The sequence below is a fragment of the Primulina eburnea genome, chromosome 6, assembly GCF_022965805.1.
Source record: "Primulina eburnea isolate SZY01 chromosome 6, ASM2296580v1, whole genome shotgun sequence".
NCBI classification, from domain to species: Eukaryota; Viridiplantae; Streptophyta; class Magnoliopsida; order Lamiales; family Gesneriaceae; genus Primulina; species Primulina eburnea.
The window spans coordinates 24397826-24417329 of record NC_133106.1 but is presented as its reverse complement, the minus strand read 5'-3'; the positions used below and the strand labels follow the sequence as shown (position 1 = coordinate 24417329).

At 36.6% G+C, this 19504-nt stretch overlaps 1 protein-coding gene across 1 annotated transcript in view; it reads right to left on the bottom strand.

Moving 5' to 3' along the window:
• Window positions 1–6982: 6982 nt before the first annotated feature.
• The window catches only part of LOC140835405 (vacuolar-sorting protein BRO1-like), a 67856-nt gene continuing 55334 nt past the window's right edge, over window positions 6983–19504 (bottom strand). The window contains 1 exon segment of the mRNA XM_073200897.1: window positions 6983–7169. Within this exon segment, the coding sequence (XP_073056998.1) occupies window positions 7092–7169 (78 nt within the window). The 3' untranslated portion in view covers window positions 6983–7091.

Sequence of the window (19504 nt, the reverse complement as noted above, 5' to 3'; positions counted from 1 at the left end):
GAGTTTAAATTCCTCTGAAAACATTAACGAGCCAGTAGCACACTCGAATGAAACGAGAATCTGTCCCACCTTGAAAGTAGCCTTCTTAACTAGTTCATTGTCTTCCTCTGATAACAAGTCATCATCTTCTTCCTCATTATCCTCGGTGGTAGCCTTCCTCCCAAATTTTTTCTTCTCTTTGAATGACTCATCCATCTTAGATCTGCGCTCATCAGCTTTTTCTCTCAACACGCGTCGTTTTTGGGTCCGAGAAAGAGGTTTTGGGAACTTTGGATGTTCTATCCGCTTCCATATACCGTCGGGGGTCGCTTTGGGAGGAACAAAAAAACGAGGTTTCCTTTCATATTTTTTATCAGAGCTTAGAGGTGCTGGCCTCTGTATTATCTTTTGGACCAAATGTGGGTCCCTTCTTCTCTCACCATTCGCCAACCCAGGAAACGAGCTCCTTTGAGGTACTGGTTCTCTGGCATTTTGGCCATAGATTCCCTATCATACGTCATATTCCTCCCACTATAATGCACACCACTCCCCCTGTAATAGCGGTCTTTCTCATGAAAAATTTCTGTTTTCTTCTCCTTAACCTCAAATATCATTTTCTGAGACACCCAACACTTCTTTGAAGTAAATCTTGGCCTTATGGACCTGTCCTCACCTCCACTTTTTCTCCTCTCATTGATTAAGAAACGCAAGTCAGTACTACTCACATTCACATTTGCTACCCGGGGAAAATGATCTTCATCAACTATCATTGTTTCTTTTTTCTCGGGAAATTTCAGGACTCCCTTGTTGATTCTTCCCTGCAAGACATTTTTGAAAGCCCAACAAGAATTAGTATTATGGTTGAAGGAATTGTGATACTTCCATTAATCTCTTCCTTTCATCTCCTTCCTAGTGGGTAGCTTATGATCTGGGGAGAACGTTATAAAGTTTTCCTTCACCAAGTGATCAAATATTTCTTCCGTCTTTGACGCATCGAAAGTATATGGTGTTTGCACTGGAAGAATTTTTTCTTGGAAATTTCTTCATTCTTGCGTTTTAAGAAAGGACAGTGCGTGATCCGAAATTTACCACTTCTGTCAAGGCGACTTCCTCCACATCTTGGAAGTAAGAGCCCACTGTAGATTTTCTTTTATAACTCTTTTTCCGCAACAATTCCTCATATTCTGATACTTTGGCAGCAAGCTCATAAAAATCACGGAATTCCATCCCTTGGAACTTCTTTTGGAGTTCAAAATCCTGCCCTCGCTGAGCCATTTTCACATACTCTGATTCTGGAATGAAAACTTTTCACCTCTCACTCTTTTGAATTCGCAAATGAAATCATTAGAAGATTCTCCCGGCTTCTGGACCACTCTCGACAATTCGGCTATACTGATCTTAGGTACTGTTCTAAAAAAATGTGTATGGAACTAGCATTCCATGTCATGCCAATTCATAATAGAATTCCGAGGTTGTGTGGCATACCAAGTAAACGCAGTACTAGTCAATGAATTGGGAAACAGATGTAACTTGTAATTGGAAAAATTCTCCAAATTTGCTAATTCCCAACACTGGATTGTAAACCTTGCTACATGTTCCACACTAGATTGACCATCTTCTCCAAGAGTATAAAGTGAAGTCTGGAATGCGGTATCCTCGTGGATAAGGGTTGTCACGATCAATAATATCAGAATACGGTTTGTGAAACTCTAGTCGGTTGATTGGCCTCACTCCTGGGCCATACAACTCTTGAATAACATCACGTACCGTCTCAAAATCTAACACTGGAGTTTGTCGTAACTGGTGTGGAGAATAGATTGCCCCCCGAGTGTTATTCCCTGCATTTGGTACTGCATAACCGCAGCATTCCTCTATCACCATACATCCCCGGATGAAAGTTAGGAGACGTCACAGAGAATATATTACCAGCCATTTGTTTACTATTACCGCAATTTTTGCATTTCAACCCCAACTCCTCGTTCCTTTTTTGCGGAGGAGTATATCTTCCTTCCCTGGCAGATTCAGAAATCTGTGCTTCTCCCAAGCGGCGATTTTCACCTTCTTGAGAAATCACCGATCCCTGGCCTTGATCATTAGACGGTCTAGTGTCAGCTTCTTGAAGTTTATCATTTTCTGGTGTAATAATCTCGCCTTGTGCATACTTTCTCAATTCCTTTACTTCTGCCACAAATTCGATCATGACAGTAGTGAAAGTTTTGGTCATTTCTTTGAGATCACTGCAGGATATTTCTCTTCATGGTTAACATGAAGTTTGATGAAGCCCCATCGCCACCAGAAACTGCCAGTCCTTCCTTCACAGCCTCTTCTTCGGACTAGTGTACGAGACTTTCAACTGCTCTTCCATCTGCATCAGTTTCTTCTTTCTGTGAACAAAGACTTTTCCCCTGTGATGGAGGAATTCTTTCATTCTTCTCAGTACGCTTTGTAGGCATTGGGTCCCACTGGGCGTGCCAATTTGTTTGTCACGAAAATTGCGCGGCATGCCAGGCACGTGTTCGTGCCAAATGTGAATTATCCGACTTCGTTTAACAAGCGTTGTGAGTCTCGATTCGATCGTTAGTTATAGTTCCTTCGATATGGCTTCAAAGCTAAACATATAAACTGAGGAAAATAAAAAATTATAGAGAGAATCCATGGACAACATAAAACTTAAATATCATGTTATGAATTTTGATCAACATTCTACAATAAAGTTAAAGAAATGAGAAAATAGACTGCTTGGAAAATGGAAAATGAGCGAACAATTAATGATAGAATTTTGCAGAGCTTTTGCTGTAGCTTTTTTGTTGGATGTGTTTGTTGTTTTTTTTTTTGATTGCTCCTTCTGCTTTTGTCACACTCCACGGGGGAGTTTCAACCACATTCCACGATCACTCACGTTGGGTCATGGCTCAACTTCTCGTATCGTGCTTTTCTTGGACCAACTTCCTGCAAATTTTGTGGGCTTGTCATCTGTTGGGCTGTGGCTTGGAATTCCATGTGATTTGGTAACTCTTCTGGGCTTGGAATCTTTGGGCTGTGGCTTGGAATTCTATGGGCTTGTCTATTGGGTTCTTCATATTTTTTAGGGTTTCCATTGTTAGTGGGTTTCAAATGATTTGGGCTTTGAAAAATATGGGATCAACAGTTATATTGATAAAAATGCATATTGAAAGCAAATGATATACTATGGAAATGAAAACAAGTTATATGATAAAACGAGTATGTTGATGAATGAAATCAAATCTATTGGCCAATCATGATTACACACATGGATCATAGGATCCATCATATGAATCTAAGAGCATAATGGATCGTATGATCAACCACAGTAGTATACGAACATTGTAGTATATGATCAACCACAGTAGCTTAAAATACCATATAACTTGATCGTGATTTTCATATTATAAATGTACTATGTTTCCAAGAATTCATATTTTATAAAAATTGAATAGTATACCCCTTTATATGAATTGTGAAATGTATAAAGTCCAATTTTCCGAGTTTATAAACTCACATAGCTCATGTATTGCAGGATCAGGCAATAAGAATAATTAGGATGTCGATTCACAAGTGGATGTTTGGCATGTGTCTTACTTCGACGAGGACCTGGGCATTACATGGACATCGTTTTCACTATGTATATGTAAGACGTTTCTGCTATGTATACATAAAACTGAAGTAATTTGTAATGTGTGAAAAGAGTTCTTATATGTTTAAGGTTGTGGAAATGGATATTATTGATATTCCTACGATGAACGAATGTCGTTTTACATGTATCGTGAGGGAAATATGTTTTTGTAAATTGAGTATTAGGTGATATGATATTTTAAACTTCTGATTATGTTATGGGATAGGCTAGAACACGCAAAAACTCTGCTGAGATTTTATAGAACAAAAAAAAAATTTTGAGTATTTTTTTCCTATGTTGGTTTATCCTATAACATATAGTTGTAAAACTTTATTTTGATTATGAAACCAAGTAAAAGTCCAGTCATGTTATGGGAACATGCGCCACATCTACGTTTAGAAAAAACTAGAACCTAAAAATATAAACATCCCAAATTTGCTTCCACTTAAGTTTTGCAATCTTTCCTCAGCATTACATCCACTATCATTGAGGGAAATATATAACACAAAGACAATGCTGGATTTACCTCTGATTTCTTCCTAATATTTGATTTTTACTTCTCAACCAGGTTTGCATGATCAAAGCCTAGATTCATCAAGGGTTGCTTGCGTATCTTCACTTTTTTTTGTTGCACAATGGAAAAGTTTTTCAGAACCTTATGAAGATTTTATGCCACTTACCATGGACGTTAAATCTCTCATAGGTTGATGTTGACCATCTGCACAAGCAGGATCATAATTTTGGTGCATGTTGTCTCCTGCTAGAGCATTATACGTTGGGGATAATCCATAAAACACAAAATCTAACATACTAAATCATTAAGAATTTGACCGAAAACTTAAGCGGAAGCGTAACTAAATACCTAATTAGGGGTGTCAATCGGGTGGGTTGGGTCGGGTTGCGGGTCAACCCGCGATTTTTTTTTTTTTTTTTTCAACCCGAACCCAACCCGAACCCGAAGCAACCCAAAACCCCCCAACCCGAACACGAACCCGTCTAACCCAACTCAACCCGTCTAACCCGTCTAACCCGATTTTTTTTTATTTTTTTAAAAAAAATTAATAAAAAAAATCGAAAAAATAAAAAATAATAATAAATATAGAAAAAAATATAATCGTTTAGCTGCCTATATAGCGACGGTTTTAATAAAACCGTCGCTGTATAGCGACGGTTTTTATTTAAACCGTCGCACATGAAACCGTCGCCGATTTATATAGTTTAGGGTTTAGGGTATTAGCGACGGTTTTAGCAAACAGTCGCTAATAGTTTAGGGTTTAGGGTTCGGGGTTTTAGCAAACTGTCTATAAATTGTCGCGTTTAGAGTCGTTTTTAACATTTGCACTTAGTCATCCTGAGTGTTTATTAAATTGATATATCCGTTATCCTTACAATCAAAAAAAATGTCAGAACAAACCATATTTAGACGAAATTACAAACAATTTGTGGTTCCTAATAAAAAGTACAAAATTGTTGATGTCAATCGAAAAAAGAGTCTCGAATACTACGAACCATTTGTATTTCCTACGCAAGTCTCGCAAGTTGTGTATTTGACTTATCCAACAACAAAGAGAGCAGAATCAGATTGGATGCATGTGAGTACTCTACGTAGGCGAGCTTATGTCACTGATGTTGAGCCAAATACTGAGCATAATCAAATTGATGCGAACGATGCATTTCAAAATCATGGGAGCTATACGTTCATACACATCAACATGCAGATGGATCTTTCGTTGACACGCGATCCCGCCTCCTCCACGTAAGTTTATTAAATTTCGTTATTTTCATCAACGTTACATTAAAAAAAATTCAATTTGATTCATTTTAAATCAACATCACAGGAGGAGATGGAGCGTTACATGGCTGATTCATTTTGTATGAAACACTTGTATTATTATTTACAGATTAATAATATGATTACATTTCTCAAATTTTGTTAACTTTTTTTGGATTATACAGCACAATATATTTGTATTTCAGATTTAAATAATTATAACATTTAAAAAAAAAATATTTGCGACAGTTTTTGTTGAAACCGTCGCAAAATTAGCGACATTTTATACAAACCGTCGCTAAGTAGCGACAGGTATTAATAAAAACGTCGCCGATCTTGATCGGCGACGGTTTTGTTAATACCCGTCGCTATTAGCGACGGTTGTAGTCAAAATCCGTCGCTATTATACTCTGGGTCTAGAAAATAGTTATATAAATTGTAAAATTTTTTTAAAAAAAAAACATGATGGATTGGGTGGGTTGGGTGGGTCGGGTCATTGTGTGACCTGATATTTTTTTCAGGTCAACCCGGGGCAACCCGAACCCACCCGAGAAATTTTTTTTTTTCGGGTTTGCATTCAGGTCGACCCGTTTCGACCCGAACCCGAAAACCCCCAACCCAAACCCGATATTTTTCGTGTCGTCCCGTGTCAGGTTAGCGTGTCGGGTTCATTTTTGACACCCCTATACCTAATCCTAAATTCTTTAGAACATACCATGATTTTCCATATCTACGTGCTATTTTCATTGAAAGAATCCTTTAGTTTTATCTTCTAAACAATGTTCTTAATATGGGAGAGAATTGGAAGGTGATTGCATGTGATCTAAAACTATATCCCATATATAGATAATGTTTATCATTATCTTTTGATATTTTTGTTTTACTCTATCACAAAAGTGAAATTACACTTATGTCTATACACATTAAAGACCTACAACCTATTAGATACATTAAAGTTCAATAACCCGAAACATTAGTTGACAACTTTATATTGAGTTTAGCTTAATAAACAAACCACAACACATAATTATTCACATATAAGCTCATATACATAAAATTGATCCAGAAATCTCTCACTTGGGCTATATTTGTGACCTTATAATTATGTTTATGACCTTATGATCTCAATGATCACATATGCCAACAGAACTAAATGACATGGATCATGAATTGAATGTGTAGCACGGAAATTTCATGCAATGTGATCAGTACATGCCTATTTACAACTGGTCTTATTTAAACCTTACTGAAATCAAACTTTAAACTATAATTAGAGTGTGACTTAACTTGAAATTTATTTCTACACAATCAAATTATTGAAAGTTTCTATAAAACATTTAAAGTTACAAACTTCCACTGAAACTGAATATCTTTAATTGACCAAACACTCATACAAATAATTTAATGTATACCTCTTAAATACTAATATTTTTTTCTTTGAAACTATGAACGAAAATACTCAAATTCATAAACATATAAATAAGTTAATCATGCATTTTAATAGTCATCCAATCACTGAATAAAAATAACTGCAGTTAAATAAAATCTTAAAATGTTACTTCATCAAAGGAGTTACTGTTTAAAAATGACCACCATCGAATATCTAGAAATCTGACAATCACCAAAGCATAAAAATAAAGAACATTTTGAACTACTCTTTAAATCCCATGACTCCTAATCATATTATGCGGAAGAAATGCAAGGTCCTCAGGTTTCTTGTACACCACAAGGCCTAGTCCACTCAGTCCTCAGCACCTCCAGTATCCTCATCAACAAACTGTTCACCTGCATCAATCACACATAGTGAGTATAAAGACTCATCACACTTGAACTGTTATAACAAGTACACATACAAATTATACAACAGTGAAAAGTACTATAATTAAAATAAGTTTCATGATCTTTAAAAGTATGAATTTAAACATAACATAAACATCTTCAAATAATGTCCCATCATATCATCATATACGTGTTCATTTTCCTTTATCAAATTGAGATCATTAGTTGTGATTTTTGTATCAGCTCTAAGTCAATGGATCCATCTATGTATAACTGCGGTATCTGATGGTGGGGAGATCAGTGACAGTTTTATCTGTCCACTGAGCCTTGGCCTTACATATTGGTGTTCGTGTTCGTATTAGTCACAACCAACTCACCTTCTTCAAAAACATGTCATCATATTCATCACTTGTAAAATTCATGCATATACATACATTTCCTTAAAACCAAGCATGCAACGTGTTTTCCAGCATTAATATAAAAATGCATGTTCATAATAAACATATACATTTTAAATATGCATAAACAGTTGTCAGGGCACTACCATGACTGCTAACATAACTCGAGTGCAAAATGAACAATTCCCAATCAAACTTAACAAACGCCTTAAAAACATATTTGTAATCATTTCTTAGATGTAAACTCGAGCTCAGACTTTAACTTCTATAATCAGATTAAAACTTAGACCGGAGTCCCGGTTTTAACCCGAACCTACCCGAAACTTAACCATAGTTCAGAGACTCCTAACCAAACCCCGTATGATCCAATTAAACTCTAAATAACCTCGGACACAATGACATATCAACACCCAAAACAAACCATGTGTACTAAAATATCTAACCCTCAAGTACAGGACTAGCGCCTAGGCGCACTGGCTGTGTAGTGCTGCGATGCTTGGTTAGCACCTAGGCGCCAAGCACCAGCACTACGGTGCTACAAGGGCCAAAGCTCGAGCGCTATGGCACAAAAAGGGCGGTGTTGCGATGCCACACCTGCGAGCAAAAACCTCAATTCAACTTCGAAGCAAAAGTCTACCCTACTCCCAACCAGCCCAGAACAGACTCGAACCAACCTCTTCTAAACCACCACTGCTCCTTTTGAACTGCCCTAGCTGTGACCCTCAGCCCCATGCACTTGGATACACGTGAACCACCCGTACGCCCCAAAACCGAGCCACAAACTTGAAATTTGATCTGCCTCATACCAACGCAATCCACCTCTGAACCTAGTGCTTAACATTCTCAACCAGATGTGAGTCCTCTAACCCTCGATCTTGGCATCCCCTTGCAAGACATGTCAAAACGTGATATACATGAAAGCAAAAACCATATACATGAAGAAAAACGTGTAAAAACCGAGTCGAAACATTCGATCCGACATGTATCATGCATAATCACTCCAATAACATGTATTATTGTGTGAAAAGACGAGAAAAAAGGAATTGGGCGTGCCTTAGTATATAAACATTAAACACTCAAATAAATCGAACCAACGAAGCGAGGGACGAGCACCAGAGAGACGGGACAAGCTTCTACTGAAATTTTCTTGCAAAAAGTGAACCAAAGCTACTGCAATTTTTGAGAGGTGAGTGGTCGAGAGAGGGGAGGTGGGGGTGCGGTTTTGGGGAGTGAAAAATTGGTATAATAATTAATTACGATAATGGGCCTATGTTTAAAATATTAAAATGTAGAGGTCTAGGCCCAAAAGCCCAATAGAACAAGCCCATTAGGCCCAATGACACGTGCTTAAAATATTTCGTTTAGATATGTTTTCAAAAATATTAACCGAACCCTCAAAATGTCCTCTGCTTAGCTAAAAATCAACATCGGTTTAAAATAGGTTCGTTGCGTAAAAATATCTTTAAAATGCTCATTTTCGAAAATTCAAATTAAATACACCATATATTAAATAATTGAAGGTAATTATTTAAATAAAACATTTTTCTTAACTGTCACCGGTCTCTGTTCCTCGTTCACGCGTAAAATACTACTAAAAGCCAGTATAAATGAAATCTAGTAACTCATGAAGTAAAAGCATATAATCATGTCCTAATCGTATTAATGCATTAAAAATAATAAGTCAGACATTTTAATAAAACCCTAGATTTGCATTCAGTCAGATTACATCGTTCGAATTTCTAGACCTTACAATTCATCCCTTTTTAAATTGATTTCTTCCTTGAAATTTAAAACTTACCGAAAAGCTCTGGGTATCGACTTCTCATCTCAGCCTCGGTCTTCAAGTAGCCTCCTCCTCGGAATGATTCACCCACTTAACTTTGACCATTTGGATCACCTTATTCTGGAGTCTCCTCTTCTTACTGTCCGAAATCTGGGTAGGTATTTACTCGAAAGACAGGTTCAGCAGTCATAATTCAGCATATGTGAAGGGATTTGTAATGCCCGAGATTTTATCATTTTATTCCGAGATTATTTAATTTATGAATTTTGGAATGTTGAGTCATATTCCATGGTTTTACAATTCCATAGGATTGAAATTGAATTAAAAAGAGTTGTGAGGACCAAATTGCAAATAGTGAAGATTTCAGGGGCTTAAGTGCAATTAATGGGATTTGAGTAGGACACTTTGTCTACACCATGCGCTTTGATATATAAATGTACAATCCTTCATTATTACAGCCAAAAAAATTGAGAAAGGCTTCAGAGAATTTGCAAGTTTTCTTCGTACCTTAGATTTGTGATTTTGGCAAATTCGATTATCCGATTTTTAATCCGAACACAGTACCGTGCTCCTCTCGTCGAAAACTTCAAGAATATGTAAGTTTTCTTTATTTTCAGTATGATTTGAAATTATGATATTGGAGGAATTGTGATATGATTATATTATTATGTGTCCTGGATATATTAGACATTGTAGATTCGAAACCGGATTTAAGAACATACAGTCTATGAAATTGTTATGATTTTCCAGCTATTGGATTGAGATTATTCAGATTTTGAGGTTATAGATTGTATTGGCTATTGGTTGTGATTTGTAAACGATATCTATTGCTGTCTGAGTTGACGGGGATATCGAAATTGTACTGTTATGCCGTCGATATTGAATTAGATTGAGTATTGATCAGAACAGACTTGAGTTGAGTTGAATATTGATATTGTACCTGTCGAATATGTCATTTTAGATTGTATTGACAGCTTTGAATTCAAAACTTCCATTTCTTCAGACCGAGACTACGAAAAGAAAGGTAATAATCAATGATTGAACATGGAGAATGACTCGAGTGAGATGTAACTTGAGTTTCCCTAAACCACATACTTATTTTTATTCATTTGATATATTTGAATTCATTGAATCTATATGCTTGTTATATTGATTTATAGAAAGCATGATTTAGACGATTGATTTGAGATAGAGAGTCTTTGGCAGATGTGCCAAGTCGTGACAGAGTTATTGGCAGAGGTGCTAGGTCACTGGACATTTGGTTTATATCGATGTTGCTTAGAATGCAGATCAGCTTCTATTGCAGATATTCGATATAGTGTACCAAAGTCTGGGAATAAGAACGTACCACCATCTAGCTGAGGAGAGTAGGTGAGTTGTTGCGTTCTTATTCAACCGTGATCCCTAGACTAGGCCAGATTGAGTCGAGTCAAAGAATAAGAGTCAGAGCTTGATTTACAGACTTGTATCGATTATGTTTCATAGATTATGTTACATGTTTGTATCGAATTATGTTTCAGATTATGATTCATGCTTTTAATAAATGTTTATGATTTTATACATTGCATGTCTACATTGTTTATACTGAGAATTCTATTCTCACCGGAGTTATCCGACTGTTGTTGTGTTTGTATGTGTGCATGAAAACATGTGGGACAAGATCAGGGTCAAGAAGAGAATGAGAGATGATGATTAAAGTGGTGATTCCGGACTTAGACGTAGAACTAGTCATGGTTATGTGATTGAGATGACACTAGTTTATTTATGATTGTACTTTGAACAGATTTTGTACTTTAGATCATGTTGTAGATATTGCACTGATCGTGTATTTAAATAAAATGGAATATAACTTGTTGTGTAGATTTGTACACTTGTTTATACAGAGCCCAATTTTAAAATTTTTTTTAGACCCAGTTTAATTAATTGATCCAATTATTCTCAAAGAACGATTAAGAAGATGATTAGCGTCCGGGTCCCCACAGGATTCGACATGTACTTCCGCATCATCGAGATGTTGAAAACATTATGAATTCTCGCCAGATTTGGCGGCAATGCAACTCTATAGGCTAGTGTCCCAACTCTCTTGAGAATTTCAAATGATCCTATGAATCTAGGACTGAGTTTGTCCTTTTTCCCAAATCTCATTACACCCTTCATAGGCTCAACTTTCACAAAGACGTGATCACCCACTGCAAATTCTAGATCTCTGCGCCTGCTTATCTGCATAACTCTTCTGTTGGCTCTGATATGTCTTCATCATATCCATGATCTTGACTACTAGCTTTGCAGTCTGTCTGAAGAAATCTTAACCCAACTCTGCTCTTTCACCTACCTCATCCCAATACACATGTGATCTACAATTTCTCATATAAAGTGCCGCGTAAGGAGCCATACTGATAGACTCTTGGTAACTGTTGTTGTATGTGAACTCCACAAGAGGTAACTTCGGCTCCCAGCTGCCCTGGAAGTCGATCATACAAGCCCTGAGTAGATCCTCCAAGATCTGAATCACTCTCTCAAACTGACCGTCGGTCTGAGGATGAAAAGCCGTACTGAATAACAACTTGTTAACCAATGCCTGATGGAGACTCTTCCCGAATGCAGATCTAAACCTCGGGTCCCTATATGACACGATGGACACTGAAATTCTATGCAATCTGACTATATCTCTGATGTACAGCTCTGCCTAATGAGTCATGGTAAAAATCTTCTTGATCGGTAAAAAATGAGCTGATTTAGTGAACCTACTGACATGTCAAGCACTCAGACACAAAGCGCAAAATATCTCGCTTCATGCCAGCCACCAATACAAGGATTATGGATCCTTATACATCTTTGTACTCCCTAGGCGAATAGAGTACGGGGTGCTATGGGCTTCCTTCATAATGTTTTCTCTCAGTGAATCACTACTAGGAACCCACAGTCTGTCGAGATATCGAACTACACCATCCTCGACAGAATACAATCTCAGACCCTTAGATTCATCCCTCATTCTCCACTTTTGTAATTGCTCATCAGAAGATTGACCTGCTCAAATCCAGTCCTTTAGCGTCAATTGTATTGTCAGGGTAGAAAGATTACGAGCATCGCCCATAGCATAAACTGCAAGATCAAATCTCTAGATCTCTATCTACAATGGTATCTGAATAGACAAATTTGCAACCATTGCAGTCTTCTTACCCTGTGCGTCGGATACCACATTAGCCTTGCCCGGGTGGTAGCTAATGTCGTAATCATAGTCCTTCACTAGCTCTAACTATCAGTGCTGTCTCATATCTAGATTTCTCCGTGTGAAAAAGTACTTCAAACTCTTGTAATCTATGAAAATTTTGCACTTTTCCCCATATAGATAGTGTCTCCAAATCTTCAGAGCGAATGCTATTACTGCTAACTCAAGGTCATGATTCGGGTAATTCTTCTCATGAAACCTTCAGTTGTCTGGATGCATAGTCTATCACTCTTTCATGCTGCATCAGAACTGCGCACAAACCAAGCTTCGAAGCATATGTGTATAGCACATACTCCCCTTGCCCTAATGGCGTTGCTAGAATTGGCATTGAAATCAATGTTGTTTCAGCTTCTCAAAGCTCTCCTAGAACTCTGGTCCCCAAATGAATTTAGAATTTTTCTTTGTCAAAGTGGTCATGGGTACCGCCATAGAAGAAAAGCCCTGAATGAACTTCATGTAATACCAAGCTAGACCCAAGAAATTGTGGATCTCTGTCACACTCTTAGGAACTGGCAAATTTCCGATTGCCGCAACCTTGCTGAGATCAACCACTACTCCATCCTTGGAAATAATATGGCCTAAGAACGCCACCACTACAAGAAAATATGCATTCAACAACACATCAAAGACTAAAAAACCGTTGTGTTTTTTTCTTTCAAGCAACAGTTTAATCAAAAACCGTTGTCGTAGCCTAAAAAGACCCGCTCATAGACAACAATTTTTTAAGTACCGTTGTCTTTGATGTGTCTACGACAACGGTTTTCTAAAAACCGTTGTCTTTTAGCGTTTTATTGGGGGAAAAAGACAACGGTTTATAAACTATGAACCGTTGTCTATTAGCGTGTTTTTCGGACAAACAACAATGGTTATCTTAAACTGTTGAAATATTTTGCGATGATTTTATCTTAAAATTAGCGACAGTTTTTGATAAAACCGTCGCTATATTTAACGACAGTTTTTATAAAACCATCGTAATTTTTAAATTAAAATTTTTGCTAAAACCGTCGTTAATTTTAAAATTGGGACGATTTTTTAACAACAGTCGCTAATAGCGACGAATTTAGCATAACCGTCGCTAGTAGCGACAGTTTAATAATAACCGTCGCTAATGGTTAAACCGTGGCAAATTTTATATAAATATACACGTCCTCAGTCCATTTCCTTCACACAAAAATTTTTCTCTCTTAGACGATTTTAATTTCGAAATAGGATAAGTTTTTTCGCTTCAATTCATGGGTAAATTTCTAAGTGTTAGTTAAGATCATAGATATTACTAGCTTAGTCAGATTGTAATTTTTTTTGTAGATTTATTAATTTATAAAAGTAATTTTTTTATTTTACGTAAAAAATGGCGATGGATTTAGTCAAAAACTGTCGCTACTTAGCGATAGCTTATTCAATAACCGTCGCTAATTTTTGCGACGGAATGGCCTAAGACAACGGATTTTATCCATTGTCGTTTAGAGTTTTTCTTGTAGTGCACACTGTCGAGCTAGAATTCGCACTTGCTGAACTTGGCCTATAACTGTCTGTCCTTAAAAGTATGCAATGCGGTTCTCAAGTGTTGACTGTGCTCCTCTATGCTCTTCGAATAGATCAGTATGTCATAATAAAAACTATGATGAAACGATCCAAATATGGCTGAAATACACGATTCATGAGATCCATGATGATCGTCGGCACGTTAGTCAAACCGAAGATCATCACCATGAACTCGTAAAGCCCATAACGCATACTGAAAGCCTTATTGTGCACATCAGACTCTCTCAACTTCAGTTGGTGATATCCTGATCGAATATCTATATTTGAAAACACTGATGCACGCTGAAGCTGATCAAATAAATCTACGATCTTAGGCAGAGAATACTTTGTTGGAAACTAAATTCTGGAGTTTGACAAAACGAGAGATAATTGATTAACAAAATATGAACCAACTGATAAGCACAAGAAAATTCGGTCAACAGAAATCAGTTGATACAAAAATACAGAAGTCAACTGATAAGCTGGAACTGATCAGTTAAAACAATTCAGCTGAATGCTTTAAAGTCAAGCATCCCTCAACTGAAGACGTCTCGGGAAAGAACAAAGAAGACATAATAAGATTACAGAAGCAACGCACAACAACCAAGGTTGCTTAGAACAATGTATTCCAGACAAAGCAATTAAGACGCCGAATTTCAATAAATGAAGCAAACAAATGTTGAAGGAACAATAAGTGGAAACCAACGGATATCAAGAATTCAAATTTATCTTAAGTTACCGTTGGAAAAGAAGAGTATAAATATGGCAGAAGAAGGAAGGAAGAAGACAATAGAAAACGATCAAAAAACTTGCTGTTACTTTGTCAAAATCGAAGCTCACTCTTACTTGATTTATTCGTAGCAATCAAGGCTACAAGTTGAGCAAATTAGCACTATGTAATATTTGATTAATTCAGTAGTGCTAAGATCAGTTACGCACAGAGATCATTTTGTAATACTAAGAGTTTCAGTTTAGGCAGTGGATAAGTCCTAACTGAAGTGGGTCTGTACAAGTGTTGTATTGGATCAAAGTCTTTTAGTGGAGATCCTATCCTTGTGATAGAAGGGGTGACATAGGAGTAATTGAATTCTCCGAACATCCAGAAACAATTCTTGCGTATTTCATTTCAGTTCTGTATTCTATCTGTAAGTCAGTTATATTCCGCAACTACCTTAGTTTAACTGATTGACATTGACCAACAAGATTCCGAGGATCAGTTTGTCACCAAACTAAACTCAAATTCTCGAAAAGAACAATATTAATTGAGAGTGTTTATTCAACCCCCCCTTCTAAACACTCTTGACTCGTCAATCGATCCTATCAAGTGGTATCAGAGCAGTTGAATCTTGTTCTTGAATACTTCTAATCTATAAATCTGCCAGCATGACTTCAGTCAATAAAATTCCTATAGTTCTCAAGAGAAGATTTCGATGACTGGAAAATCAGAATGCAGGCTCACTTAGCTGCACAAGATCATGACATGTGGTATGTCATAACAGACGGACCCATGAAGATTCTGAAAGCAAATACAACAATTGCTATAACTGAAGGGGCACCACAGAGAATTCAAAAGCCCAGAGAAGAGTGGACAACTGAGGACAAAAGAAAAGCCAATCTTGACAATGTGGCCAAAGATACTCTATATAAAATACTGGATAAAGCAATGTTCAACAAAATAAAGATGTGCAAAACAGCAAAAGAAATTTGGGAAAAGTTGATTCAGTTATATGAAGGAAATGACCAAACAAAAGAAAATAAACTCTACTGTTGCTGTTCAGAAATTTGACAATATCAAAATGAAGGTTGGAGAATCAATGAACGAATATGATGAAAGGGTGAGCAGTATTGTGAATGAATTAAATGCACTCGGAAAGGTATATACTAACAAAGAGGTTGCACTAAAAGTAATGAGAGGTTTTCCAAAGGAATGGGATGTCAAAACTATGGCTATGAAAGAATCTAAAGACTTAAACCAGATCGAACTTCATGAACTATTTGCTGATTTAAAGGCCTATGAATTTGAAGTTGCAGAGCAGAGAAGGAGAACCACTTACTCCTACAACTACAACTGCTCTAGCAGCTAGAAGAACAGAACCAACTGGTTCAGTCGAGAAATCTGCCGATCAGTTAAGCAATGATGCTATGGCATTCATTATTCATCAAGAAGTTTGGGAGCTTCATGAGAAAGAACCAAGGAAACTTTCAGAAGCAATACCAGAGAAACAATTCCAAAGAATAAATAAATGCTTGCTACAATTGTGGCAAAACAGGTCATTATATTGCTGATTGTCCTAAACCTAAAAAGGACAATCAAGGATCAACTGACAGAAAAAAGAAATCATATGAGCATAAGAGAAGACCCAGAGATGATAAGAAAACCTACAGAAAGAAACATGAAGTTCTATTAGCTGAAGAAAACAAATCCAAATGGGCAGAGACTGATAGTGACGAATCAGAACCAGAAAGCTCATATAGCTCAAGTGATGAAGAAGAAGTCAAATGTCTAATGGAAAATAATACAAAAGAAGAATTTACAAGTCAACAGGTATTTGATTTCAGTTCAACTGATTTTACACGAGAAGAACTCATTTTAACACTGCATGAAATAGTAAATGAGTATCATAAACTTGCATCATCATTTGAGGAAATAAAATCAAAGCAAAATGATCCCATGGACAACAAAACCAAAACTGATGAATCAGTTGATGAGTTGAGTCTAAGAAGGGAAATTGCTGAGTTAAAAGCAGAAAGAAAGAAAGATCAGTCACTGATCCAGAAATTGATCCTTGAAAATTCAAAACAGACTGAACTCATTCAATCTTGGAATAAGTCATCTACTGCACTGAATGAGTTGCAGAATTCACAAAAATCAGTTTCTGATAAAACTGGTTTAGGGTTCAGTAATCAAGGAGAAACGCTTTCAAATGATACTCAACCAAAGCTGACAATGAACAAAGGGAAGTATATTCACTTTGTCAAAGAAGCAGTGGTACAAGAACAAACTGAGCCCAGCAAACTGATTGAACAACCTACTGAGAAGTTGAACAAGGCCAGAAGATATGGGATTGGCTATAGCCAAAAGCTTTCAACTGATTCACAAAGCTGGTCATAAAAAAGATTTCACAAAAACTGTTCGAATGGCTATGTCAATTACTATAACTGCAAGCCAGTTCAAAAGAGATACAGATTGAACAATCAGTTGAATAGGACTAAAACACATACTGTATCATCTGTATACTATTCACCAAGCACACAAAAGCCGAGAAAAACCACTTGATATACAGCTGCTGGAAAGTCAGTTAGACTAATCCAAGTATGGGTTCCAAAGGGACTAATAAACTTAGGACCCAAATAAATATGGGTACCAAATCATATTATGTGTGTGCTTGCAGGCAACAGGTACAGATAAAAATTCAATATGGTATTTGGACAGCGGTAGTTCACGACATATGACAGGAGATGCAAGTATGCTATCTCAACTGACCAAATATAGTGGTCCAAACATCAGTTTCGGAGATAATTCCAAAGGTAAAACCGTGGGTAAGGGTAAGCTTATCCATGGTAATTTTATTATTAAAGATGTTTTATTAGTAGAGAATCTGAAGTATAACCTGATTAGCATCAGTCAGTTATGCGACAATGGATTCTCGGTACAATTTGATAAAAACTCATGCTCAGTCAGAACATCAACTGATGAAATCATATTAACTGGCAAACGATGTGGAAACACATATAAAGTCAGTTGGAATGACTCATGCACCAGTTTGCTTTATTGCTTCAAAATCATCTCAAAACTGGTTGTGGCATAAAAGGTTGAATCATTTAAACTTTAAATCCATTGCCTATCTAACTAAGCATGAACTTGTAACTGGTTTGCCCAAAATAAATTTTTCAAAAGATAAACTTTGCTCAGCATGTCAGTATGGAAAACAAGTACGATCTTCTTTAAAAAACAAGGGCTGTAAATCTTCATCCTGATGCTTAGAACTATTGCACATGGATCTCTTCGGTCCAATACCAGTCATGAGCTTAGGGGGAATGAAATACACCTTAGTGGTAGTAGATAATTTTTCAAGATTTACTTGGGTTATCTTTCTCAAATCCAAAGATCATACTGCTGCACAACTGATTAAACTTTTTAAAAGACTTTTAATTGAAAAATCAGTTGGGATTTATCGAATCAGATCTGATCGAGGAACTGAATTCATCAATCAAACACTTTTCAAAATTTCTTGAAAATGCTGGAATCAAACATGAGCTCTCAGCAGCAAGAACTCCTCAGCAAAACGGTGTAGCTGAGAGAAGAAATCGAACCCTTAAAGAAGCTGCTTGAACAATGCTTGCTGATTCTGGTATCTCTCAAAGATTTTGGGCAGAGGCAATAAACACTGCATGTTATACTCAGAACAGATCAATGATTAATAAGAATCAGATGAAAACACCATATGAGATCTGGCATGGAAGAAAAAGTATAATCACTTACTTCAAAATATTCGGCTGTAAATGTTTTATTCATGATAATGGTAAAAATTAATTAAAAGCATTCGATGCCAAATCTGCAGAAGGAATATTCCTTGGTTATTCATCAGTTAGTATAGCTTATAGAGTATTTAATGAGAAAACTTTAAACGTTGAAGAATCTGCGCATGTTGAGTTTGATGAAACTGAACTAACTGATAAGCCAACTGATCAAGTTGAGCTAGCTGATCGATTTACAAATATCAGTTTGGAAGATGATGACAAAGATGAAAGTCATAATAAACAAAACATCTTTCAAACACCAGAACCAGATATATTAGAACAATTAAATGAGCAAGAAGTCAATGCTGACAATTAGTTATTAAAGCAAACTGCTAACATTCAAACACCAGCTGACGAGGCATCAATTGAAGCTGAAAACTACATTCAGTTACCAACTGAAGAAGTTTCTGATGCAACAAATGCAGAGTACAGATGGAAAAAATCACATCCACCACAACTGGTAATAGGAAATCCATCTGATCCAGTAAAAACTCGCAATCAAATGTTAAATTTATTTATTCATTCAGCATTTGTCTCACAAATGGAACCAAAGAAAACTGATGAAGCTCTTGCTGACCCTAACTGGGTAAATGCTATGCAAGAAGAGCTAAATCAGTTCACTCACAACAATGTCTGAAATTTAGTTCCAAGACCAACTTTAAAAACTGTTATAGGAACAAAATGGGTATATAGGAATAAACTGAACGAGGATGGTTCAGTTGTACGAAACAAAGCAAGATTAGTAGCACAAGGATACAGACAGGAAGAAGGTATCGACTATGATGAGACATATGCTCCAGTTGCAAGATTGGAAGTGATCAGAATATTTCTTGCTTATGCATCTCACAAAAACTTCAAAGTTTACCAGATGGACGTGAAAAGTGCATTC